The sequence below is a fragment of the Chiloscyllium punctatum genome, chromosome 26 (genome assembly GCF_047496795.1).
Source record: "Chiloscyllium punctatum isolate Juve2018m chromosome 26, sChiPun1.3, whole genome shotgun sequence".
NCBI classification, from domain to species: domain Eukaryota; kingdom Metazoa; phylum Chordata; class Chondrichthyes; order Orectolobiformes; family Hemiscylliidae; genus Chiloscyllium; species Chiloscyllium punctatum.
This window is the reverse complement of record NC_092764.1, coordinates 29067869-29094802: the sequence shown is the minus strand read 5'-3', so window position 1 is coordinate 29094802 and position 26934 is coordinate 29067869. Positions and strand designations below refer to the sequence as shown.

Here is a 26934-nt window from a genome sequence, read left to right as displayed (position 1 = left end):
CTGAGTGGATGAGACCTTGTGATTAGAGATACTCATATTGAAGCAACTCATGAAATTATTTATGATTTGCAGAATAATTTGTCATGGGAGCAACTTAACTATACCAACCATGTCAGTGGTACACATTTTGGGATACTAATTGCCTCCCCCCAATAACTCCTGAGAAACTATCAATACATCACAGTGGTTAGCACTGCTGCCTCACAGCGCCAGAGACCCGGGTTCAATTCCCGCCTCAGGCGACTGACTGTAGAGTTTGCATGTTCTCCCCGTGTCTGCGTGGGTTTCCTCTGGGTGCTCCGGTTTCCTCCCACAGTCCTCCTGTGCAGGTCAGGTGAATTGGCCATGCTAAATTGCCCGTAGTGTTACGTAAGGGGTAAATGTAGGGGTATGGGTGGGTGGCGGGCCGGTGTGGACTTGTTGGGCTGAAGGGCCTGTTTCCACACTGTAATGTAATCTGTAATCTGTAATCTAAACTACATGTTAATGTACAATGAAATTGGCAACACCTAGGGGCAACATAACCTTATGGTGAGAGACCTACTGTGCATGACTTGTGATGCTTTCCCTAACACTGCACAGGTGGAAGCAGAAGAAATGAGTAATTAAGTCACTGCCCTATGCCAACAATTATTACATTGACAAGCAAGTGTGAGCAGCTTTTCCACACTGTATCATGCTCCTCTATAGCAGAGGAGAAAAGTTTTGGCACCAATCCCAAGTTAGGCTGCATGTCAGGGTGATTTAGTGACATTTAGTAAAACCGGGGATGTTAACAGGGCAGTGGTGAATATGCTTATGGAACAATGCATGTGACCAATGACTGAATACTCTAATCAGGGAAAAGGTCAACTGAAATACTGTCTGGTTACTGATGTCACAACAGCATTTAACACAGAGACCTCAGCAGTAAATTCAATTGATTTGGCAACAGTGGGCAAAAAGGTTCAGACTTTAAGTTCTCAGCTGTGAAAAGTTTGGAGAAAGGTCCAGGACAGACAGCTCACTATGCTCTAAGACCTGACACAGATAATTCAGAGATTGGCCACTGTGCTAGAAAATCATTAACGCATTGATTAATGTACAGAAAAGTCTCTCAGACGAAACAATCTGCAATGATTTCTGCAACATCTGTGGATCATGGATGCTTGAGCAGACAAAAAAAACCTGAGACAAATTTATGAGTGTGAGGTAGCCCTGTGAATAACAAATGCAGACTTGTTTAACTTGTCACAGCACAGGCAATGTGGCCTGACCAGTGTTCATAAAAATGAAGCAGAATATATTGTAAATTATTTTAACCATTGATGTTTTGGCAATCTCAGTTGTACCTGGATAAATAACCTTTAAGGCATCATACAGAAAATATTGTGCTAATTTGCAATCACAATATATGCAATTTGCTGTCAAAATAGTGGGGTTTATATCGTAACACTACTTTAAGATAGATGCAAGATAGAAGCCTCTTTGGTGGTGTGTCCACATATAATTTATATTTATTCATTCACAGGTGGGTGTCACTGGCCAGGCTAGGACTTATTACCCAATCCTAATTGCCCAGAGGGCAGTTAAATGTCAACCACATTGTTGTGGAGTCACATGTAGGCCAGATCAGGTAAGGATGGTAGCTTCCTCCCCTAAAAATCATTAGTAAACCAGAAGGGTTTTTCCAACAATTGCCAATGGTTTTATGGTAACCATTATATTTCTAATTTCGGAAATGTATTGAATTCATGTGCTACCATTTGTCAAGGCAGGATTTGAACCTGAGACCCCAGCAGGGTCTCTGAATTAATGGTCTAGCAAATAATACTACTAGGCCATCGCCTCCCCTGTATGAGGCAGAAGGAGCAAATTGTGGGATCAATATAACAGCCAAATGTACAACTGAAGTTATATATTTTGGAAAGGAACCAGCTCACATCGTATATCCAGGTACAGGAAGATATTGCGTTACTGTGTCACAAAAAGTGTACGAATATGAGAATAATCATTCCTGTCCTACAACCAGCCAATTAGTGTTTTTAATAGACACTAATATTGACTAGGGTGAGAAAGGTAGAACTGACAGAAATTTACAAGAGGGAAACAGTTGACATTCAGGTAAAGGAAGGCATTAAAGAAAGCTTGACACCTATCTGAGCCAGCTCTCCTATGTAATCTTACTGTTGCCTGAACACTTACAAGTATTTGAGATGAGGCCCAATGAGTTGATGAAGTATGGATTGTTTGAATCAAATGACTTGTACATGCTGTGTAATCCGATGTAAGGGTAAAACTTCAGCATCTGTTGATGGTGAAGCATCGAATTTAAAATATGAACAAGCTGAAATGGGTAAAAGGAAAATAATATAACTCTTCCTGTCATGAGGTACCATGGAGATGTGAATATTTGATCAGTCCTTTTAAATAATTTTGAATAATTTTAGTGTTTAGCTGCTGCATGACAACTATAAACACAGAAATGAAAGTGATGAAGGACAAGATCTGGTGGCTCGTATTTTTTTAGGACACTTATAGTATCATCCATGGTGTACAACTCAATGATTAATCACAAGTCATTATTATTATTTAGAGCTCAGTATTTCTCTTGCTTAGAACAGGTATAAAATTTAATTCGGTTTTTGTTTCCGAAAGCAGTAGTTATAATTCAGCTGAATTTTTAGTTAATTTGTAAATCAATGCACAGAAGTATATATATATATATATATATATATATTAAGGTTTATTCTGTAGAAAATTTATCCTACGCCCTCCTGCTGTCAACTGTAATAACCTTTTGTGACTAAATTACCCTTTTTTGCTTACCAGCTTGAGTTAAATCCCTGTAAAACATCCTCTCTCTGTACACTAAGAGGTTTAAATGAAATATGAAACAAAATAGTTATGAGTGGTGATAGGGTTAATTGGATTTTTTCTTTGATCAACATTTGATTGTGGAGCAAGTGTGACCTTTTGGTTGTCTGTCATGCATTAAATTTTTTCCTTTACGCTGGATAATGGAAAACTGTAGATTTCTTTTAAGTAAGAAGCAGCTGAATTGATTTTTTGTGGTGTAATTACCAATCAATGACAAATCCTGTCACTTTATTAAACAGCTACATTAGGTTTCACGTAAACGCTTTCACAAATACTTTTAACTATTAGGATCAGGAGAGAAAAAAGACAGCCAAGCAATGTCTCGCTGTTGAATGAAACAGCCGATCTCTTGACTTATCCTTCTCAACTTTGAGAAATAAAATAACAGTGCAAAATGAATTATAGAGCTTAATTTCATGTTTTGAAATGTGATCATAAATAGTTACAAGTCAAAGGTACACTGTTATAAAAACATTTTCATTCTGTTTTCTTCCATCTTTCTTTAATTCCTTCATTATGACATTAAATTTTTATGTTAGAAATAAGCATCCACAATTATTTGCCATAAACTTGCTTCTTTTATAAAATTTAAAATTATGAAGAAGCTTATGTTGGTTGTGCAATTCTGAATAATTGGTTCGGTGGGTAATCAAGATGGAGTACCAGAATGCTAATGCAGAACTGAATAAATGTTATCCACACTGGGATTTCCTCGTCTCCACGAAGTGATAAACAAGAAGGTATCAATAGCAGAAGAGAAAAGGAAAAAAATCATCAGCCTTAACTGATAACTTCATGAAAGCAAAATATTGCAGATACTGAATACCTGAAATTACTATTAAAAAAAACTGATAAAAACCCATCAACTCAGGCAGTATCTGTGCAGAGAAACAGTTAAGGTTTCAGGATTTGAAAGTCCTAATTCTATTTCTCTCCAAAGTCACTACAAGCTTTTTAAAAATCACTTTCATGCATCTACAGGTGGGTGATTAGAGATTGTTGCAGGGGATAGGTGGTTGGTCAAGGAATGTTGCAAGGCTTGAGATAACAAAGAAGAGCAAATAAAATTGTAAGTGTTGTGGAAGGAAAGTGTTTCCCTCATTACACTCTTAATACTGGTCCAATGGCTGATCATCTAAGTTCAGCCCCTGGCCTTAATGCTGGCTGATTTGTAAATGGTCCCCTTGCCTTGGGTATCATTTCCATTTCTTTCAAAATCGCTGTTACCAGTTTCCTCAGAAAACCCGACCTCAGTTACTCTGTCTGTCAAAACTGCCACATCATCTCCTACTTGCCTGTAAAGTCACAGAATGGTTAACATATCCAAAATCGATGTCCACCTGTCTTGTATATGGCTTCTTGAATCTCCCAAATCAGCTCTCCAACCTGCTAAAGGAATACAATTTCCCATTCAAAGTCACAAATTATATAAATTATAGCTGTGGTGCATTATTCTTCTTTGACTTCTCTGCAGCCTTCAATTTGACCACACTGTTGCCTTTTTCAATGTATTGCTAGTGTATTCTGACTTTATCCTTACCAGAGTCTATTATTAACTATCCAATCATAGCCAGAGAATCTCCAAAAATGGTTTATCTTCCTGTATCTGCATACACTCATCTTCAATGTCTCTGAGTATCCATCCTTTTCCTCAACACTTGACGAAACCTTCATAACATCATCCAAAGACTTTGGGCAGTTTCTACATTCATGTAATAACGCATAGTTCTACCTCATGCCATTATCTGCTTTGACATTCGAAATCCACTGTCATTACATTTGTAGTATTCCAAGTAACTGGGCAATACAATACCCCAACAAAATTAGCACCAAATTGGAAGCCGCAGGAATAGGAGTTGATTAGATTTGCTTGAACAGACTATGTTTTCGAAATGAAAAAAAAAACAATTCTCACAATTTACTAGTTCAGCTACTACTTTGCCTGAAAAGGATAGAGAAAGCTTGGGTCAGAATGAGTTGAAAGAAAAGAAAGAATAAACAAGACTTGCACTTATGTGGTAGATTTCACAATCACAAGATGCCTTGCAACAAATGAAGTACTTCTAAAGCGTGGTCACTGTTGTAGTGTAGGGAATGCAGATGCAAATGTAGAAAAATACATCTTCTGAAATGTTAAAAATAGGGACTGTGAATAATTAATGAAGACATATGGATCCATTACATATCATCGTAAAGATTGTAAAACAGTAGCATGATAATGGGGAGAAGAATAATCTCTCATCTGTCTGGGTTTACATTTTCTGATAAGAGTACAATGCATCACATTTTGTAGCAACGTGTTATAGTGATGGTCTGTGAATTAAGCAACTGGGCATTCTAAATAAAGGTTCAGATTATCGGATGGCTTAAAATTTACAGCTTGTAGTTCCTTCAACTCAATAATACTCCAATAATTTGCTACTAAATATTCCAGCCAATCTAATCCACTTTATTAATGCAATCACAGAATGATTTTAATTTAATGTCAGACCATATTCTATTGTTGTTGAAATGGTTCTTGAGTTTTACAGCTTCAGTTAGGTACACCTTTTGAAGTGGCTGTCAAAATGGAGTAAAAGTAAGCCCTGAGCAAGAGGAGTAACTTGCATGAGTGCAACTTTTAGTTACTGTATCTCAGACCTAGAGATCTTGTGATGAACTTGGTAACATTCCTTCTTTGAAGTCAGAATCTCTGGTTTCATGTCTCACTCTAGGACTTGACGACAAAGGAAGGTACATTTGTATAGCAGCCACACAGGTCAATCACCAATCTATAAATCCTTCCAACCAATACCAGTACCAGGTAGTGCGTGTGGAACAGATTCCTGGTCAGCCATAAAATACAAGGAAAACTACAGCCATTGTCTACATAGCTCTGGACTATAACATGCGTGCAAAAGTGTACGTTACTATAGTAACTCAGCTCTATGGTGTGGATCAGATTAGTGCCAACAGCATGGAGTTTGACCCTTGTTCTGGTGGGGATGAAAACTTGCTGGGGTATGCCTATTTCCCTGTAGATTGTGGCACTGTTAGTCAGACTTGCCTTCGGTCATAGAATTGAAGAGGTAGAATAAGGCAAAATGCTTATTGACAGTTATTTTTATAATTGTTTAGGTTTTTATGTGGGCTAGATATGGAAACAGAGCTGAAAATGTGTTGCTGGAACGGCCCAGCAGGTCAGGCAGCATCCAAGGAGCAGGAGAATCGACGTTTCGGGCATGAGCCCTTCTTCAGGAATGAGGAAAGTGTGCCAAGCAGGCTAAGATAAAAGGTAGGGAGGAGGGACTAGGGGGAGGGGCGTTGGAAATGCGATAGGTGGAAGGAGGTTAAGGTGAGGGTGATAGGCCGGAGTGGGGGTGGGGGGCGGAGAGTTCAGGAAGAAGATTGCAGGTTAGGAAGGTGGTGTTGAGTTTGAGGGTTGGGACTGAGACATGGTGGGGGGAGGGGAAAGAAGGAAACTGGAGAAATCTGAGTTCATTCCTTGTGGTTGGAGGGTTCCTAGGCGGAAGATGAGGTGCTCTTCCTCCAGCCGTCGTGTTGCTATGGTTTGGCGATGGAGGAGTCCAAGGACCTGCATGTCCTTGGTGGAGTGGGAGGGGGAGTTGAAGTGTTGAGCCACAGGGTGATTGGGTTGGTTGGTCCGGGTGTCCCAGAAGTGTTCTCTGAAACGTTCCGCAAGTAGGCGGCCTGTTTCCCCAATATAGAGGAGGCCACATCAGGTGCAGCGGATGCAATAAATGATGTGTGTGGAGGTGCAGGTGAATTTGTGGCGGATATGGAAGGATCACTTGGGGCTTTGGAGGGAAGTAAGGGGGGAGGTGTGGGCGCAAATTTTGCATTTTTTGCGGTTGCAGGGGAAGGTGCTGGGAGTGGAGGTTGGGTTGGTGGGGGATGTGGATCTGACGAAGGAGTCACGGAGGGAGTGGTCTTTTCGGAACGCTGATAGGGGAGGGGAGGGAAATATATCCCTGGTGGTGGGGTCCATTTGGAGGTGGCAGAAATGACGAAGGATGATACGATGTATCTGGAGGTTGGTGGGGTGGTAGGTGAGGACCAGTGGGGTTCTGTCATGGTGGCAATTGGAGGGGGCTCAAGGGCGGAGGAGCGGGAAGTGAAGGAGATGCAGTGGAGAGCATCGTCGACCACGTCTGGGGGGTAATTGCGGTCTTTGAAGAAGGAGACCATCTGGGTTGTTTGGTATTGGAACTGGTCCTCCTGGGACCAGATGTGGCGGAGACGAAGGAATTGGGAATATGGGATGGCGTTTTTACAGGGGGCAGGGTGGGAGGAGGTGTAATCTAGGTAGCTGTGGGAGTCGATCCGTTTATAGTAAATGTCCGTGTTGATTCGTTCGCCCGAGATAGAAATGGAGAGGTCTAGGAAGGGGAGGGAGGAGTCTGAGATGGTCCAGGTAAATTTGAGGTTGGGGTGGAAGGTGTTAGTAAAGTGGATGAACTGTTCAACCTCCTCGTGGGAGCACGAGGTAGCGCCGATACAGTCATCGATGTAGCGGAGGAAAAGGTGGGGGGGTGGTACCAATGTAGCTGCGGAAGATGGACTGTTCCACATATCCTACAAAGAGGCAGGCATAGCTGGGGCCCATGTGGGTGCCCATGGCTACTCCTTTGGTTTGGGGGAAGTGGGAGGATTGGAAAGAGAAGTTGTTCAGAGCGAGGACCAGTTCAGTCAGTTGAAGGAGGGTGTCAGTGGAAGGGTACTGGTTGGTACAGCGGGAAAGGTAGAAGCAGAGGGCTTTGAGTCCTTTGTGATGGGGGATGGAGGTGTACAGGGACTGGATATCCATGGTGAAGATGAGGCGTTGGGGACCGGGGAAGCGAAAATCATGGAGGAGGTGGAGGGCGTGGGTGGTGTCCTGAACGTAGGTGGGGAGTTCTTGGACTAAGGGGGACAGGACTGTGTTGAGGTATGCAGAGATGAGTTCGGTGGGGCAGGAACAGGCTGAGACAATGGGACGGCCGGGGCAGTCAGGTTTGTGGATTTTGGGCAGGAGGTAGAAACGGGCGGTGCGGGGTTGTGGGACTATGAGGTTGGAGGCGGTGGATGGGAGATCCCCTGAGGTGATGAGGTTATGGATGGTCTGGGAGATGATAGTTTGGTGGTGGGAAGTAGGGTCATGGTCAATAGGAGGAGGTGTCCGCGAGCTGGCGTTTAGCCTCAGCGGTGTTAAGGTCGGTGCGCCAAACTACCATCGCGCCTCTCTTGTCTGCCGGTTTAATAGTGAGGTTGGGGTTGGAATGGAGGGAGTGGAGGGCTGCACATTCCGAGGGTGAGAGGTTGGAGTGGGTGAGAGGGGTGGACAGGTTAAGGCGGTTAATGTCGCGGCGGCAGTTGGCTCTGAAGAGATCGAGGGCAGGTCAGAGGCCAGCACAGGGTGTCCAGGAGGATGGGGTATGTTGGTCTGGACCAACCAACCCAACCACCCTGTCGCTCAACACTTCAACTCCCCCTCCCACTCCACCAAGGACATGCAGGTCCTTGGACTCCTCCATCGCCAGATCACACAGAGAGTGGTGGCTGTGTGGAATGCTCTGCCCCAGAGGGCAGTGGAGGCCCAGTCTCTGGATTCTTTTAAGAAAGAATTGGATAGAGCTCTTAAAGATAGTGGAGTCAAGGGGTATGGAGATAAGGCTGGAACAGGATACTAATTAGGAATGATCAGCCATGATCATATTGAATGGCGGTGCAGGCTCGAAGGGCAGAATGGCCTACTCCTGCATCTATTGTCTATTGTCTATTGTCTATTATCATAGCAACACGACGGCTGGAGGAAGAGCACCTCATCTTCCGATTAGGAACCCTCCCACCACAACGGATGAACTCAGATTTTTCCAGTTTCCTCATTTCCCCTTCCCCCACCTTGTCTCAGTCCCAACCCTTGAACTCAGCACCACCTTCCTAACCTGCAATCTTCTTCCTGAACTCTCCGTGCCCACCCCCACTCCGGCCTATCACCCTCACCTTAACCTCCTTCCACCTATCGCATTTCCAATGCCCCTCCCCCCAAGTCCCTCCTCCCTATCTTTTATCTTAGCCTGCTGGACACACTTTCCTCATTCCTGAAGAAGGGCTCATGCCCGAAACGTCGATTCTCCTGCTCCTTGGATGCTGTCTGACCTGCTGCACTTTTCCAACAACACATTTTCAACTCTGACCTCCAGCCTTTGCAGTCCTCACTTTCTCCTAGATATGGAAACAGCTTGATATTCAGGGAAGTTTGAAGTTTATTTTCTAGTAACTTATTTTAGAGATGATTGTGGCTTATTCATTGATAAATGACTGATAACATGATTCAGTGATTTTTTTTTAAAGGTAGCGTTTTGTGGTCTGTATTTAATCAATGGGACAATCAGAATTCCAGACAAACATTTCCTTATACCCTACAAGATGAACAGAACATGCTACATCATGACATTGTTTTCCAGATTTTCAAGTTTTAGAATTTGTTTCTAACAAATCAAATCTGAATTGTCCAAGTAACATTTACATCTGGTATGGCACTTAGCTGGGAAGGACACAAAAATGCTGGATTAAGTCATGCCACACTCATAAAACCAATTGTCTTCCTTTTTCTCCATTTCTTATCACTGAATATCTTTTTGCAACATGGACATTATACAGGTAATGAATGCTCTCACGTACATTTGCCCAAGTGCCCATTACTCAAGCACGATGTTTGATAAAGTGTCAGCAAGCTATTTAATGACCTCAGCCAAGCTCAACTCTGCCCTCATCTGATGTTAACACATACACAAACATTCACTTCTCCGAAGGATCAATTAATGGTGATTAGAAAAAAAACTCTTGTCTAACCTCGAGCTGCTGAGGCCAATTGTACTTGTGTTAAGTCAGCAAAGATTGCTGACCTGGTCTTTATGACTGTTATTTATGATGCAAACCCACTGAGCCATTAGTAAACTGTTTATAATTCAGAAATAACTTTAAAGTGCTTCACTGTTAAATAGAATGGGTTCCCATTTGCGGTTTAATGTCAGTGGTCATGTGAATTGTGCTGGATCCCAATGTATAGCTGAGCTTTAAGAAAATGAAATATGCTAATATTCAGGGATAAATACTTACTCTTCATCTTGAAATGGACTCCGGAATTGACGTGCGACATTAGAGTGCTCACCTGGATGACTGTGCAAAGCCTGAAAAGAGATACAAATTAACATGGTTTGACAACTGGGCGAATGGACACTGACATTTCCAGGTGCTGCACTCAGAGTGCCCATGGAGGAAGTCTACATTCAGAATTTTCCTGATTCCATATTAATAAAAGAACTTTGGTGAACAAAAAATATTTTCAAAAGCAGATTATGAACATTTTCAAGAATATATCGATAACACATAACACATCACACATGCATTCTAATGATATCTTTTGGGACCAGATTTGCCTACACCAAGCCAACATATAAAGTTTACAACTTATTCATCTGCTTGTTGTGCCTTTGAGGAATTAAGCGGCTTACCTTTAGCCTCTCGTTTGCTATTCTCTTCTCATCCACTTCAACTTTTAATTTCTTATTCTCATGCTGTAGTCGTTCATTCATTTCCTGCAGATGGCTGTGTTGTGACAAAGATTACAATAGCAATAAGAGAAAGGGTCATTACTGCAGCAAAGATAAAGGAATAATAGAATGTAAATGCAATAACTAACAATGAAAAATATTTCAACCAAAAAGCCATCTGGTAGTCATTAATTTGATGGTGTAAGAAAATGTGCCACAACACTTCTGTAAACACCAGGTTTTATGTCATAATATTTTTTGTAATGTATTGATCTTGTAAGAGAAAAACCTTAATCCTATCCAATAGCATAGATAAAAAGAAGCTCTCTGCTGAATTTGCCACAAAAGTAGTACACATGTTATCCTCGATAAATTTTGTGAGCTGAGTTTAACCTGACATTGTCAATGCTGGTAAGTTTTGTGGAGTGTTTCTTTCCATGAAGCCCAGCAAGATTTCTCTAACTCACTTTGTTACCTATGCACCGTGCCCTGCTCATTGCATTGTCTCAATGACAGCAGGTTGTCAATGTTCAGACCTTCCAGAATTTAAAATGCAGTTGTGCACCAGGTCCAGCAGTGTCAGTCTGTTCAGAGCTGCCTTGTGCAGTTCCTGTCAATTGCCCAGGCACATTAGGCATAGGGAAATTGGCACCCTGCTTTTCTGACAGGGACTTGGATGCCCTGGTGGGGCAAAGCAGGGTCGCCCTCTTCCCCTTGGACTATCAAAAGAAACTTCGATGCCACTTTCTGCTAGACTGGCCCAAGGTTGACACTGGATCATGTTGCTGCTCTCCCATATCACCATACAGACATTATTCTTAATGTGCCTAAACTTCTACCTCTTATTTGATACACATTCCCTCTTTTGTCTCCTGCAAATAGGAGTCACATCTGCAAGGTCTTGGCAGCAAGAGGATATCCCAGCAAGGTATCTCCTCTTCCACCTTTGAAGAAGAAGCTACAGATCCCTCATAGGGTGTACAGGGAAGGCTGCCTCCTGCAACCTCACCAGCTCAGATATTGAAAGCTCAATGAGTATTTTAGTTAGAATAGAGTCAGAAGCACATGCTAGTAAGCACATCACTGTTATATTTGCGGAGCTGGTTGAGGAAGAAATGTTCCTGAGCACTGCCAGAGACCAAGGCAGGACAGGATCTCATGTTGTCAATGATTAGTTTCATACAAATGCACAAGCAGACACAGCAGCACACGTTTGTCAAGTTTGCCAGAGACATTGGGCAACTGACTCCAAGTTTGGAAGACTCCACCAAAACAGTTTGCACTATGTTGCCTCCAGCACATGAACTTTGGCTGCCTCCATGGGCAGGTAGGTGGCTGCCATGGACAGACAGGTCCAGCATCCTCAGTGTCTGCTGAATATATGTATAGGCTAGGGCTTCATCTCTTGAACCATTGGTGCTCAGCACAAATGGCAAGGTAACAGGGGACAAGAGACCTTGACCATCCCATGGGCACCTTCCTCACCAGGGGACAGGGCGATGCCTGTATGCACCTGCTGGAGGAGCAATCACATGCAGGCCGCCCCAGAAGTTTCCCCTCTAAATGGCTTGTCACCCTCACTATGACTGAGCACTCTGGCCACAAATACCCCATTGTCACCAAACCAAATTTTAAAGGCCAACAGACTCCACTGAAAGGCAAGCAGTCTTCATCTCAGTACCAGAACCTGGGACTACACCATGAATAACAGGAGGGAAAGGATAAATATCATCTTCTGAAGGCATGAGTGAAACTTCACTGATGTACATTGTTACATTCCTAAATATGTGGTCACTGTTCATCATCAGCTGTGTGAATGTATGTCTTTCCAGCTGTTAGGGTCAGTCCTTCAAGGCTGCAATGTGCTGCTTGTGCATTGCAGCCTTTAGTGGGATTGATTCCAAATGCTGCATGAGGTGATCAGGGGAGTTTGCAGTCAGGATTTGGACTCCACACAGAGCTCAATGTCTGAGTTCACATGCAGAATGTTGTCTTTACAGGTATCCTGTTTTGGTGATCCTGAAAATGATGTTATCAGAGTTTTCAACACTTGGCAGGGTCACCCATGATGGTAAAGTTGGAGGGGAGGAGTCAGACAAACAGCAATCTAAAGCAAGTCCTCAATGACAATTGAGGCAGAAGATATTTATATGATATCAACGGCTCTGATGGTGGATGAAGGCTGAGCAGTAGGGGCATCCCCACCCGTCAAAGGTTCCTTGCCACCGGAACTGGATCTAACTTCTGGAGGTTGATGAGCAGCAGCACTGTCCCAATTTAAAAACTGTCTCGCACAAGGCATTGACATAGAGGAATAAGACTATCGACACACCTTTAGAATATTGCATGTAATTCTGGTTTCCCTTCTATAGGAAGGATGTTGTGGAGCTTGAAAGGATTCAGAAAAGATTTACAAGGATGTTTCCAAGGTTGGAGGGTTTGAATTATAGGGAGATGCTGAATATGCTGGACCTGTTTTCCCTGGAGCATCAGAGGTTGAGGGGTGACCTTCTAGAGGTTTATAAAATCATGAGGGGCATGGATAGACTAAAAAGCCAAGGTCTTTACCCTGGGGTGTGGGGAGTCCAGAATTAGAGGGCATAAGTTTAGGGATTTAAAAGGAACTTAAGGGGCAACTTTTTCACATAGAGGGTGGTGCGTGTATGGAATGAGCTGCCAGAGGAAGTGGTGGAGGCTGGTACAATTACAACATTTAAAAGGCACCAGGATGAATAAATGAATAGAAGGGTTTAGAAGGATATGGGCCAAGTGCCAGCAAATTGAACTAGATTAATGTAGGATAACGAGTTGGACTGGAGGGTCTGTTTCCATGCTGTATATCTCTTTGCCTTTATAATTTAAGCTTTGTGATGATCGGTGAGAGGTGACAGGGACAGGATTGTGAGATCTGAAAGTTCCTAGGTTCGGTCCATCACATAGGTGGTTGAGTCTAACTCGGCTGTTTCACTCTTGGAATAGGAATGGGCAAGCATTTCTGCAGCTTTCTTCACAACTGAGTAGCTCTTGTCAGGATCCACTCCACTCAACTGACAGGGAAGGGCTTGGAAAGGTGCCCTACAAATAGACAATTCTTCAGCAACTTAGCTGGAAAACTACATCCAGGCAGCTCATGTCCTTGCAGTCTGTAAACCAAAATCAAACTCAATCTTGAAACATGGATTGTAATTACCCTCATAGATAAAGAAGAAAAAAATCACCCAGACTGAAGAACTGCCTTGGTTCCATGTGAACTCAGGCACGTCAACATTGATATTGTTGCCCTGCAGACGAGAAGTGCAGGTGAAGGGCACTTGAGGGAAGTAGGTAATAGTCACACCTTATTCTGGAGTGGAAAATACAATGATCAATCCAGGACACATGGAATGAGATTTGTTATCAAGAATGATACCATTAAACAACTCTCAGAGCTGCCTGTTGGCATAAACAATCATCTCACAACCCTGTCTACAACTTGCCAAGAACCAGCAGATTATAGTTGTTGAATGGTCATCTGAATAAAGCTTTTACTCCACCCTGGACACAATATTCACCAACATTCCTAAGGAAGATAAAATTATCATTCTTGGGCACTTCAAATGTCAGGATTGGAAAGGACGCCAAACTCTGGAAAAGAAGGAGTCAGGAATTGCAGCACCAATGGGATTCTCCTATTCATCAATTTTGTGGAATACAGCTGGTCACCACCATCATGAAAAAGACAAGTTCAAGACTTCTTGGAGGCATCCATGATCAAAGTACAAGCACACAATTAATTATGTCTTTGTTTGATTTCAATGCCAAAAGGATGTCCTCATTACTAAAGTGGTGACGAGTGCAGATGACTGCTCCTAAATGTCTGTGAAATGCTGTTAAAAGCAGCTAAAGACGAAGAAACAACTCTGAAAAAGAACTCAACATGCTGCAACTTCAAGTGTCAAGTAGATTTGTGACAATGTCTTCACCAAAATCTCCACGAATTAATTTTAGTGGAGCGAAGGAAATCTAGAAAGAGCTGAAGACAGCCATCATCTCATGCTGTGAAGAGATCATTGGCTCCAAAAGACCAGCAAACACCAAGACTGGTTCAATGAGAATGACTATATCATCCAAATTCTTATCAACAAGAGGCTCTCCATGCCTGGCAAAGCAGTAAGGCAAAGAGGAGAATTTATTAAATAGCAAAGGCTGGCCTACATAAAGGAATGAAATAAATCAAAAATTAATGGTGGACTGAGAAAGCTAAGGGGCTTCAACCTCTTGCTGACAAACAAGACAACAAGACATCAGGGGTTTCTTCAGTCAATTTACAGACCCAACATCCTTGGCCTTAAACCAGTGCAAAGTAAGGATAAGGCTAAGAACCCTGTTAAGAGATGAAGAAAACATCAGTCTTCAATGAAGGGAACATTTCACAGATCTCCTAAACTGTGATAACATCAATGACAACATCTTTGAGGAAATCCCCCAATTCCTCACGAAAGATGATCTTGTGCTTCAACGTAGTGTGGCAGAAGCTGAAGCGACCATTAGACAAATGGATAATGGAAAATCTGCAGGAATAGACTGGATTCCTTTTGGATATTTTCAAACTTGGAGGAGCAGAGCTTACCTGTCATCTCCATCAACTGCTCCTGAAAATCTGGGGAAAGAAGAAATTCCTGCTGATCTTAAGGAAGCTGCCATTATCACTGTTCTCAAGAAAGGAATCAAAGTTGACTGTGGGAACTTCCGAAGAATTGTCCTGCTGTCTATCACCAAGAAGATCATTACTTGAATCCTCGCTAGGTGCCTTCTCCCAGTCTCAGAGATAATCCTTCCTGAAAGCCAGTGTGACTTCTGATCAACCTGTGGAACTCTGGATATGATTTTCACAGTTTGAAACTTGAAGAAAAATGCCAAAACAACATCAACTACTCTATATGACCTTCATCAATCTGACCAAAGCTTTTGTCTCAGTCAATTGAGTATAGTAGATCCTGCTGAAGGCTGGCTGTTAATAAGATGTTAATGCATGCTAATAAATGCAGAATGGCCTTTCCCATTCACTAGTCAAATTCTGGTCTCATTGTTCAACACTTGTTTGTAAAATGGAGCTCTTTGCTCTCAATGTTGGAATCTCCTTCCTGTAGATTCCCAATGGTAAGCTAACATTTTTATAGATAGAAATAAAATGCATTTCATATGAGGTGGTGCACATTAGGTTCTTTTACACTGGTTGGATGCATATGTTAATACTTTAACATAGGTTGGCATATCATAGGCTGCTTGAATGTGGGACAGGCGTGGCAGAATAAATTTCAGATAGAGAAGTGTAATGTGATATATTTTTGTAGGAAGACAAAGGAAAGGCAATTTAATGCAAGGGGTATTCTTTTATCGTGTGGCTCACCCTGAGTTTGAGATCAAGATAGACTGGTTACGGAGAAGGCAAAATTAAGAATGTTTTTCAGGCTTAGACTTCAAAGTAACACTATTAGTTATAAACAATACTAAATACTGCATACATGGTAATAATCCTGGTATGGACCTTCTCAATCCCCACAGATCAATTACTACAGATGACGATGCAAGGCACCTAAGAGGGAAGTAGTGTTTTCTTCAAACTTCGGTATTCAATATGGTAGAAACTTTTTCTCTAAGTGAGAATAAATCTTAAAAATGAGAATCACTTCATTGTTAGAAACTCATTGTGTTGTGTTTATTACCTGAATTGTAAAATAATAGCAGTTTTTACTAGCTTGAAAATGGGAAAATATTGATATCCGCTAATGTAATTATATCTGTTAAACTACACTGTTGAAGTGGGTAGGAACTAGGTACCCAGAGGTAGGCACACTACCATAGTGCAACAAGAGCCCTATTAAAGCTATAAATGGGTAGGATCACACATAGAAACTAGCAACATATATAAGCACACAGAACCATGCTATTTAACATTGTTAATCCTCTACTCCAAAAAATGTGAATTAAGAAACGAAGCACAATGATAAGATTTGGAAGGCACGGTGGCTCAGTGGTTAGTCCTGCTGCCTCATAAGTAGAGCGGAGTTTTTGAAGGTCTTTGCTTGGAACTGAACACTTTTTCTAGGCAGTATCCCCGAAGATTAGATGTCAACAGTGAAAAGAAATAATAGTTATAAACATCTCAATCTGGTGTGCTGTTCAATCACAATCACAGAATCCGTAAGTTATCAAACAAATGTATGGTTTTTCTGTCAGGATGCATTGTGTTGGATAGCATAAAACTTGCTAAAGCCAAAATAAAGATTATAGAGGAAATGAAAAATACAGGTAAATTGTAATAGAACAACCTACGAAAATCAAATCCAAATTCCTGGTTTTAGGAACATAGAAACAGGGGCTCATGTACCTGCCCACCATTCAGTTCTATCATGGTTGATTAAACACTTCAATGTCTTTATCCAACCCTTACAATTCACCCCTTATGCCACTGGTAATCGGAAATCTATCAATCACTAACTTAAACATACTCAAAAAATGATCCTCCACAACCATCTGTGATAAAGAATTCCAAAGGTTCGCAACTTTCTGAGTAAAGAAAACCTCCTTCAATTCTGACCTAAGTGACATCCTATTTATGTTAAATTGCCTTCTTGGTTCTAGACACCCCAGCCAAGGGAAACATATTACCTGCATCCACCCTCTCTATCCCTTCAGTAGTTTGTAAGTTTTGTTGAGATAATCTTTTATTTTTCAAAACTCTGGAAAACACAGACCAATTTGTCCAATTTCTCTTCATAGGATAGTTCAGCAATACTGAAACATATCTAGTGAACCTTAAGTGCACTCCCTCAATGACAATAATAGCTCTCAGGAGAATGAAAACTCCAGCTGTGGTATAACCAAATTCCAATACAACTGTAGTAAGACATCACTACTGTTATACTCAGAATGGTGAGTGGCTTGCAGGGAAACTTGCAAGGTGGTGGTGTTCCCATATATCAGCTGCCTTTGTCCTTCTGATGGAAATGGGTGTGTAACTCAGATGTGATATGAGTATGCATTAAGTACTATGTATTATGAATTTAGTCTCTTCAGCATGACAGACCCTCACTTTGACTGAAGACTTTGTGTGGGCATTCTTCTTCAGTTGGTATCAGCGATGTAGATGAATATAAGTAAGAAGGATTAATGGAAGTGAATTTACCCAACATATCTGAGATGGTAGTGGTAGATGCAACCACAACATATACCAATGACAATTTTTTATCATTTCATTTCATATAATGCAGACGTGGTGGATCTGAAGGCACTCTGTGTGCTTGTCCACAAATGGGCTCACTTTGCTTTATAACATGAAGTCAGCTCATAACTTTAAATTTTTCCTTTAGTCTATTGGCAACAATATATTGCAAAAGTGCTGAATTTGCAAAGCAGACTTTATAGCATCAACGGCTTCTAAAGGTTGAATGATTGCGCTGCCCAGAACACCCAGAAATTCAAATCAAAATCAGGAACCGTGACCAAAATATTGAATATCCCCTACTGGTGCTTTTTATTTTAAGTTTCAATGAAATAAGCTTTCATGTCTCTGAGTACAAGTGGGAAGACATAAATCAAAATGTGTAAAGGTCAAATATATCATAAGACATGTCAGGCACATAACTAGTCTGGGGAGGCATGGAGAATGTGAGCTAAGGAAAGGAAACTGAAGCTCTCAACTCCGTTTATACAACAATCATCATTGACCTGGGGTTTCTGAAAATAAATATTTACTTGCTTATCTGTACCATCCTATATTGTAATAAACAAAGAACTAATAGATCTGCTTTGTTTCGATCAGACTCATCTAGTTCTCAAAATAATTTTGCACATAATCTATCTTTGTAGGTCATTGAACAATTGTGTTTAAAAGGAGCAATGCTGTTTCTATCCAAAGGTGTGTTATCAGGTAGCACAGATGAAGATCTGCAATATTAATACCTACTACAGGCAAGTCTGACATTTACACTAGTTAGTTCCCAGTGTTGATACTTACTCTTTTTCAGTTGTTAGTTGAAGGATTTGCTTTGTTTGTTCTTTGATCTTGTTTCCAAGTTTTTCATTGGCTTGCCTTTATAAAAAACACACACACAATGTATTAATTGCTTGCAGTTAATACAGGAAAGACGCAGAAAAATCTATAATAAGGAACCGCATGGAATGTCATTTTGACCATGGAAGCACCTGGCATCATGCAGCGTGAAAAGTAATGTTTTCATGTTTTATACACCACATATTTTTCTAATTTTCCATAATTTTATCAGAATTCAAGCATTCAGTTTTTATTTATACTTGTCATGCTGCTGCAGAAAAACATTACAGTTGAATAATTAAGTAAAAAAACATAACAAATTTGTGTGATTTTGTAATATGCATTAGTGGATCTCTTAATGCATTCATTTTGGCCAGAAATGTTGTAAAAAGAAATGTTGTAAAAAAAAGAACTAACCATTTCCATTTTTTCAGAAAAGCATAACATCATTTGAGGCGGCATGTTGGCTCAATGGTTAGCATAGCTGCCTCACCACACCAGCGTCTCAGGTTCAATTCCAGCCTTGGGTGACTGTCTGTGTGGAGTATGCACATTCTCCCTGTGTCTGTATGGATTTCCTCCCACAGTCCAAAGATGTGCAGGTAAGTTGAATTGGCTATGCTAAATTGCCCATAGCATTAGTCAGAGGGAAATGGGTCTGGGTGGGTTACTCTTTGGAGGGTCGGTGTGGACTTGTTGGGCCGAAGGGCCTGTTTCCACACTGTAGGGAATCTAATCATCATGCGGTTAGTTGCTTTTACTATGTTTTGTGTATTTGGAAAATATCTATGTATATTCATAAATATTACTTTATCAGATTTGATTCTTGGCTTAGTTAGCATTGCCATATTTATTTTAACAAAAATACTAAATCAGTGACTCCTTACTGCCATTACAACTTGCTGAACATTCATTCCTATACAATTGCTATCTCTAGTTAGAGATTGGCTTGGGTCTGGGGAGTTTCATTTTATTCAATTTAAACATTCAATTCTAATCTAATATGTACAGGATAAAGATACAATAAGCTCAAGGGGTTTGGATATGTTCTGATTGATGAGAACGTAGTTTGGATGGTTTGTGAAATTTATTTGTGAGCTCAGGCAGAGGGGCCAAAGCAGATACCAGGTAGTATAAATAAATTACATTCAGCACAGCTCTGGGCACAAGTTAATTGTACCAGTAGTTCAATGATTCACGCTCCTCCTCATGGTCACAAATGATGTGACAGCACAAATAATCAGATTTATATCAAAATAACCAAGAATGGTGCAACTTTGTTGCTAAGCAGCACATGATGTATGTGTGACACCACAATGATCCCTTTATTAGATTACTTTTGTATTAATTAATTTAACCTAAAGCTAATAATATCGCACCATCAATAGAATAAGATTTGTGATGCTGCTTATTTCTGTGATATGATTAAATGATGTCAGTCACATTACTCACTAATTTTGGTCCAGGTTGTTTCTTAGCAACAATCACAATGTTTTCATGAACCAACCACAGGGTGCAACAGAACTTCACTATTCTCTAGTGACATTCAATTTTGGTAATTTTTTTTAGGAATAGATTGTTGGGAATTACTTTAAAATTGAGATGTTCATTTAAATAAATTCCAAACATTCAGTTCTGGTTTAATACAAATACATTTACGACCTAAACAATAAAGATGCAATTCATTCAAGAGGCAGAGATTATTATGAATGATGAGAATATATAGCTTAGATGTTTTGTGAAATTAATTTGTTATCAGAAAGGATGCATTTCCAGACAATTTTATTCTATGTAAAAATATACAATAATTTGAAGTTAGTCATTCTAAATCATAATCTATATTGTGGCTATCATTTTCCATTCACCACTACTAAGTGGTAATATTTGGTGAACACATGTTAAAATGTTGCTTTCAAAGTGGAAAGCTTGTTTATATAGAAAACTAATTATATGAACTAACCTATTTTAAATAAAGCAAACTAATGGAGGAATGTACTTTAGTTAAAAGAGCTACTTGTCCTTAGTATTTTCCTACATATGGCATGGAACTTGGTAGGACAAGACAGCAAATGTAGTTTACATTTTGAGAATTCAAGCGCTTCAGTTGGTAGACTTGTCACTGAACTGGAAGGTTGTGGGTTCAAGTTCCCCTTCAGTATTTGTTTTATGGCTCAATAAAGGTTATTAATCAGTTTGAAAAATCCATCAAACACTCTATATTATTTTCCAAAAGATAACATTGCGAATGTATTCATATTATTAAGCATTTTGATCATTGAAGAAACAGACCTGCATTAAATCAACATAAACAGAATCACAAGCAATTTAGGATTGTAATCAGGCTTTCAGTGTGGTGCACTTACATGTGTGCAAAGCCACATATATTAATATACAGGGTCCTTGTTCTTTGCAGACAGAAAGAACATGTACATGTACTGCACTTGTTTCAACTCAACAAAACAGGTGACAAAACTGGTTTATTTTTCACGGCAATGTCCTGACCAATCAAAGTCAACTTGCCTGGTTTAAAAGTTAACAAAGCTCGGTTGTTAACTGTCAATCAGCATGTATGTGTGCATTCTTCATGACAAGACCTCTATCAATTACAGTCTGTTTGCTAACCAGTCAATACTCTCCTCCCATGCAGTATAGATGTTTTTTTCCCTTGAATTTGTATTGTTGGGTAATACCCTGATAAGTGCAGGCCAAAAGGTTCAACAGAATGTGTCCGTTTTAGCAACATTATAGAAAGTATCATTGGTCCTGTTAACAGGCCCTCACATTAAAGTAATACTTCATTGTTTGGGCACAGGTTTAGAGTTTCATACCTCATTATTGGTCAAACTGCCTAAACTGACAGCTGAACCACATATATATTTGAAACATACCGGAACGTTAACCTGTTACATGATTAATTTGTGGATCTTTACTAAACCGTAGTATAAATTAAGTTACTTACTTTTGATCCTTTACCCACTGGTTAACATTCGCTACAACCAGCTCACTCTCTCGATGCAATCTTGAACTGTCTGACCTTGCACCATGCAGGGATTTTCGTAAGGTCTCGAGCTAAAACAATCCAAAATTGTCAGTTAGAATAAACTAACTGCAGTGGATTTAAATCTCATGTATCAGAAATAAGTAGTGATGCTACAGTGAAAATGTGTTGAAGTTTGCCCATACCATGCCAGGCTGTTTCAGTATGGGCTTGTGACTCTCGCCTTTCACATGTTGAGTTTCTATTTTAGCTATATAGCTGCAGGGAAAATCTACTAAACACTTGCAAGAGAATTCCCAACAGAGGTGGATGGAAAATTGGAAGGGCAGTTTCCCTGACTTATCACTGAATTTCAGAAAGGTATTGGCATAGGTCTGACACTAAATTATAGTGGTCCAGGTTTTGCAGTTGAAATGATAAAGATATCAATATTTCAGTCATTAAAGCTGTGAAACTAACAGCAAGATCTTGCGTCTGTAGTTAAATGTGAAAATTTGAACATGGTTGTCTGTTATTCTCTGCTCCTTCACAGAGTGTGCTGTTAAAGTCCCTATAGACAGTAATTTTGTAGATGTCAATGAACTGATGGGAAACATTCCCTTATAAGTTGTAACATTATTGTTGAAAACACCTGAAAAAAGTTATGCCATGTAAATAGCATGCAAGTGGATTTACAAAGACCTATACAGACTAACTACTACCTAACAACTTCTCTGGTCCTGAACGTCTATTTTTCATATTTCTGCCATTGTCACACCCACCAATGGTCAGTGATTTGTGTATTAGTATAGCTCATGAAGCCCTTTTAAAAATATGTAATTATTTAAGTTAAAGAAGTCTAGCAGTTATATTTTCATTTTAAACAGGATTAAAGTTAATTTATTACAAGTTATTACTCAAGATTCCTTTGTTTAAAAACATAAAGTTGTTATCAAGAAATATCAAATACCAAGAACATAACAATTAAAGGTTAGACAAAATAATATTTAGAACAAAGCCACATTAGGCCTTTGTGATTTACTGTAGGTACCTTGTGTTTTCTTTTTTCTTGCTGAAGTTAAAAATATTAACATTTCAGATCAGATCCAGTGGATGAAATGGTTTCTACAGCTGAACAGTTGGCATTTTCTTGTAAAGGCAGGCTGTTCAGAACAGCAAATTTTGGGAGGGACAGAATGTTCCTGATTACTCACCAGTTCTGTGGTTTTAGCAATTTCTGGCTCACTTACCCTCATCAAAATAGTTTTTGGTTTCTGCATACTTTTATTTATTTGACCTCCCTTGGTCTCAAAACTTCTTTCTGTACATTAGCTGCTCTTAGTTTAAGTTTCTTTATACAGTACTGTTCAAAAGTTCGAAATTAAAGTCTGTTATTTTGAGGAATTAAGGGTTCCACAAGACAAAGAAAGTATATTATACTGAGTTCCTTTGAAATTCTTCCTCTTGTTTCTCTTCAAAGCTAGAATTCTCATACCTTCATTATCTGTTTGCAAACTTCAGGTATTCTAAATATTTTTACCTTTCTGGGTATATCTTTACGATCCTCCTAAGAGTTTCTAGCTGTATAGATGGGTGCCCTGTAGCAGCATTTTATTTTAGCCCCTTGAGCAGAATTTTATTTTGTTTTGGCTAAGTGCTGATTTCATCAAGTTTCATGGAAGGCTTCTCTCCATTAAGCTTAATGACACTCCTCACCATATCATACCAAACTCAATTAATTACCCATCAATTATCTACCTATGGAATCAGCCTCATTTGGTGCTAGCTGGATTTCTACCATCTCACCTTGGCTGGATGAAGTTGCCACTCATTGAGTCAGAGAGGTATACAGCATAGAAACAGACCCTTTGTCCCAACTGGTCCAAGCTGACCAGGCCCCCTAAATTGAACTAGGCCCATTTGTCTATGTGTGGTCCTCTAAACCTTTCCAAATCCATGTAGCTGTCTAAGTGATTTTTAAATGTAATTATACCCACTTTGTCTGGTAGCTTGTTCCATAAATACACACCCACCCTCTATGTGAATAAGGTGCCTCTCAGGTCCCTCTTAAATTTTTGTGTTAAACCTATACCCTCTACTTTTGGACTCCCTTACCCAGGAAAAAAAAGACCTGACTACTCACCTCATCTATACCCCTCATAGAGTCATAGAGATGTACCGCATGGAAACAGACCCTTCGGTCCAACTCATCCATGCTGACCAGATGTCCTGACCTAATCTAGACCCATTTTCCAGCACTTGGCCCTTATCTCTCCAAACCTTTTCTATTCATATACCCCTCCAGTTGTCTTTTAAATATTGTAATTGTACCAGCCTTCACCACTTTCTCTGGCAGCTCATTCCATATATGTACCACCCTCTGCATGAAAAGGTTGCCCCTTAGATCCCTTTAATATCTTTCCCCTCTCATCATGAACCTATGTTCTCTAGTTCTGGACTCCCCCATCCCAGGAAAAAAAAGACCTTGTCTATTTATCCTCTCTATGCCCTCCTTGATTTTATAAACCTCTTTAAGGTTACCCCTCGGTCTCCGATGGTCCAGGGTAAACAGCCCCAACCTATTCAGCCTGTCCCTATAGCTCAGAACCCTGGCAACATCCTTGTAAATCTTTTCTGAACCCTTTCAAGTTTCACAACATCCTTTCGATAGGAGTGACACCAGAATTGCATGCAATATTCTAAAAGTGGCCTAACAAATGTCCTGTACAGCCTCTACAAAACTCTATAAGATTACCCCTCAGCCTCCAATGCTCCAGGAAAAAAATGTCCCAGCTTATTCAACTCTCCTTACAACTCAAACCTTGGTAACATACTTATAAACCTTTTTTTTGCATCTTTTGCAGCTTAATAACATCCTTCATGTAGCAGGGTGACCAGAAATGTACACAACAACCTGTCTATCTGTGATGCCAATTACAAGCACCTCTGGATTTTTCTGTTCGACAACACTCCTCAGGGACCTACCATTAATTATGTAAGCCCTGCCCTGGCTTGTCTTAGCGAAATGCAACACCTCACATTTGTGTGAATTAAACTCCAACTGCCATTCCTTAGCCCACTGGCCCAGTTGATCAAGAGTCCAAGCACCCTTATATAATCTTCTTCACTGTCTATCATACCATTAATTTTGGTGTCATCTACAAACTTACTAACCATACCTCCTATGTTCTCCTCCAAATTGTTTATATAACTGATGAACAACAGTGGATCCAGTACTAATCCTTGTGGCACATCAAGTCACAGGCCTCCAGTCTGAAAAACAATTCTCTACTACCACCCTCTGTCTCACCATCAAGACAATTTTGTATTGAATTGGCTAGCTTTCCCTGGATCCCAAGTAATCTAACCTTACTAACCAGGCTACCATGTGGTATATTGTCAAATGCCTTACTTATGCCCACATAGACAACATCTGTTACACTGCACTCATCCATCTTCTTGGTCACCTCTTCAAAAAACTCAATCCAATTTTGTGAGGCACAATTTCCCACGCACAAAGCCATGTTGACTATCCCTAATCAGTCCTTGTCATTCTAAGTGCATGTATATCTTGTTTCTCAGTCTTTCAGAATCCCCTCCAACAACTTGCCCACCTGTTTCCTGGCTTTTCCTTATAGCCTTTCTTAAGTCGTGGCACAACATTAGCCAATCCCTAGTCTTCTGGCACCTCACCTGTGGCTGTCAATGATATAAATATCTCCAAGAGGGGCCCCTGCGCTTTTTTCCCTAGCTTCTGTTAATGTCCTGGGATATACTTGATCAGGTCCCAGGGATTTATCTATCATTATGATTTTAAGACATTCAGCACCTCCTCTTCTGTAATGCAGACTCTTTTTACGACTTTACTGTTTACTTTGCTGAGTTCCCTATTCTTTCTCCATGGTAAATACTGAAGAGAAATAATCTCACACTTCTCCTGTTGCTCCATACATAGATGACCTTACTAATCTCTAAGGGACCCTATTCTCTTCCTAGCTACTCTTTTGTTTTTATTATACTTGTAGAATCTATTTGGGTTCTCCTTGACCTTCTGATGTCATCTTTTTGCCTTTCTGATTTTCCTCTTAAGTGTACTCCTACAATCCCCATATTCATCAAGAGATTCACTTGTCTATACTTGACATATGTCTCCTTCTTTTCCTTGACTAGTGCCTAAATATCTCTAGTCATCCAGTGTTGCTTATTCCTGCCAGACTTGCCTTTCACGCTAATAGGAAAATGCTGGCCCTGAACTCTCGTTATCTTGGTTTTGAAAACCTTCCACTTGCCAGATGTCTATTTTAAAACTAATAGAATTATGGTCACTGGTTCCAAAGCACTCCACCACTAATATCTCAGTCACGTGCCTGCTTTATTTCCCAAGAGGAAGTTGAGTTTTGACTGTTCTCTAGTAGGGCCATCTACAAATTGATTGAGAAAATTTTCCTGAACACAATTAAAAAATTGCTCCCCAAGCCTTAACACTATGGTAGTCCCAGTCTCTGTTTGGAACTATAACAACCTACTGTAACAACCCTATTATTCTTACAGCTATCTGAAATCTCCCTGCATATTTGCTCTACAATTTCCTCCTTACTATTGGGTGCCCTATAATACAATCCCATCAAAGTGATCACCCCCTTCTTATTTCTCAGTTCCACCCATATAGCCAGTCCTGTCCCTCACTCAGCCATGTTTCTGTAATAGCTGTGATATCCCAGTCCCATGTACCCATCCATGCCCTGGGTTTACCTGCCTTACCTGTCAGGCCTCTTGTATTGACATAAATGCAGTTTAATTAATCAGTCTTTCCTTGTTCCCTGCCATGCTTTTGCCTGCCTAATCTGTTAAACTTACTGCCTTTCACTTCTGTACCAGCCTCAACCTTCTCTTTTGTCTTTAGTGTCTGCCACAACAACACACACTACTTGGCTACATTTCCTGGCAGACACCCATCCACCAGACTGTATCTGTGGTATGACCACCTTCTCAAAGCTACTATCTATCACATTCTCTGTCTCCTGCATGCTTCTCAGTATGTTCAACTGTCACTCCAACCAATCCATGTGGTCTGAGAAAAGCTGCAGTCGGACACACTTCCTGCAGGAAAGGGACACTCGACTGCTCCCTGATCTCCCACATGGAACAGGAGGAGCATACCACTCTGCCCCTTTAACTAGAGGATTTTGGGAAAAAGATCTTACCTTGCCCTTACCTTGTTGCTGCTTACCCTCCACACCAAAGCCCAATATTCATCTAAGCCCACACTTAGACTGACTAGCAGCACTTCAACCACAAAACAGCCTTTCTCAAAAATGGCCGCTCCAGAAATGGCCCTGGCTGCTCCAAAAATGACCACTGACCAGATTTCTGGAATGGACTAACATCCCTGGTGCCCACATCACCTGTAACATGCCATTGCACAGCAGGATGAGCACTCACATTCAGGTGTGACTGTGCAACATTCCTGACATTATCCCCGGATATGGAAGACAAAGTAATATTGCTGCCCTGTTTTGTGGACAAGG

The 26934-nt window shown here is 40.5% G+C and overlaps 1 protein-coding gene across 7 annotated transcripts in view; it reads right to left on the bottom strand.

The window, feature by feature from the left end:
- The window catches only part of pmfbp1 (polyamine modulated factor 1 binding protein 1), an 829187-nt gene that overhangs the window by 57753 nt on the left and 744500 nt on the right, over positions 1-26934 (bottom strand). For all 7 annotated transcript variants that reach the window (XM_072595986.1, XM_072595983.1, XM_072595987.1 and 4 more), the window contains 4 exons: positions 21389-21498; positions 18394-18468; positions 10356-10449; positions 9961-10031 (listed from right to left, as the gene is read on the bottom strand). In XM_072595986.1, coding sequence (XP_072452087.1) covers positions 9961-10031; positions 10356-10449; positions 18394-18468; positions 21389-21498 — 350 coding nt within the window. The remainder of the gene's footprint in view (positions 1-9960; positions 10032-10355; positions 10450-18393; positions 18469-21388; positions 21499-26934) is intronic.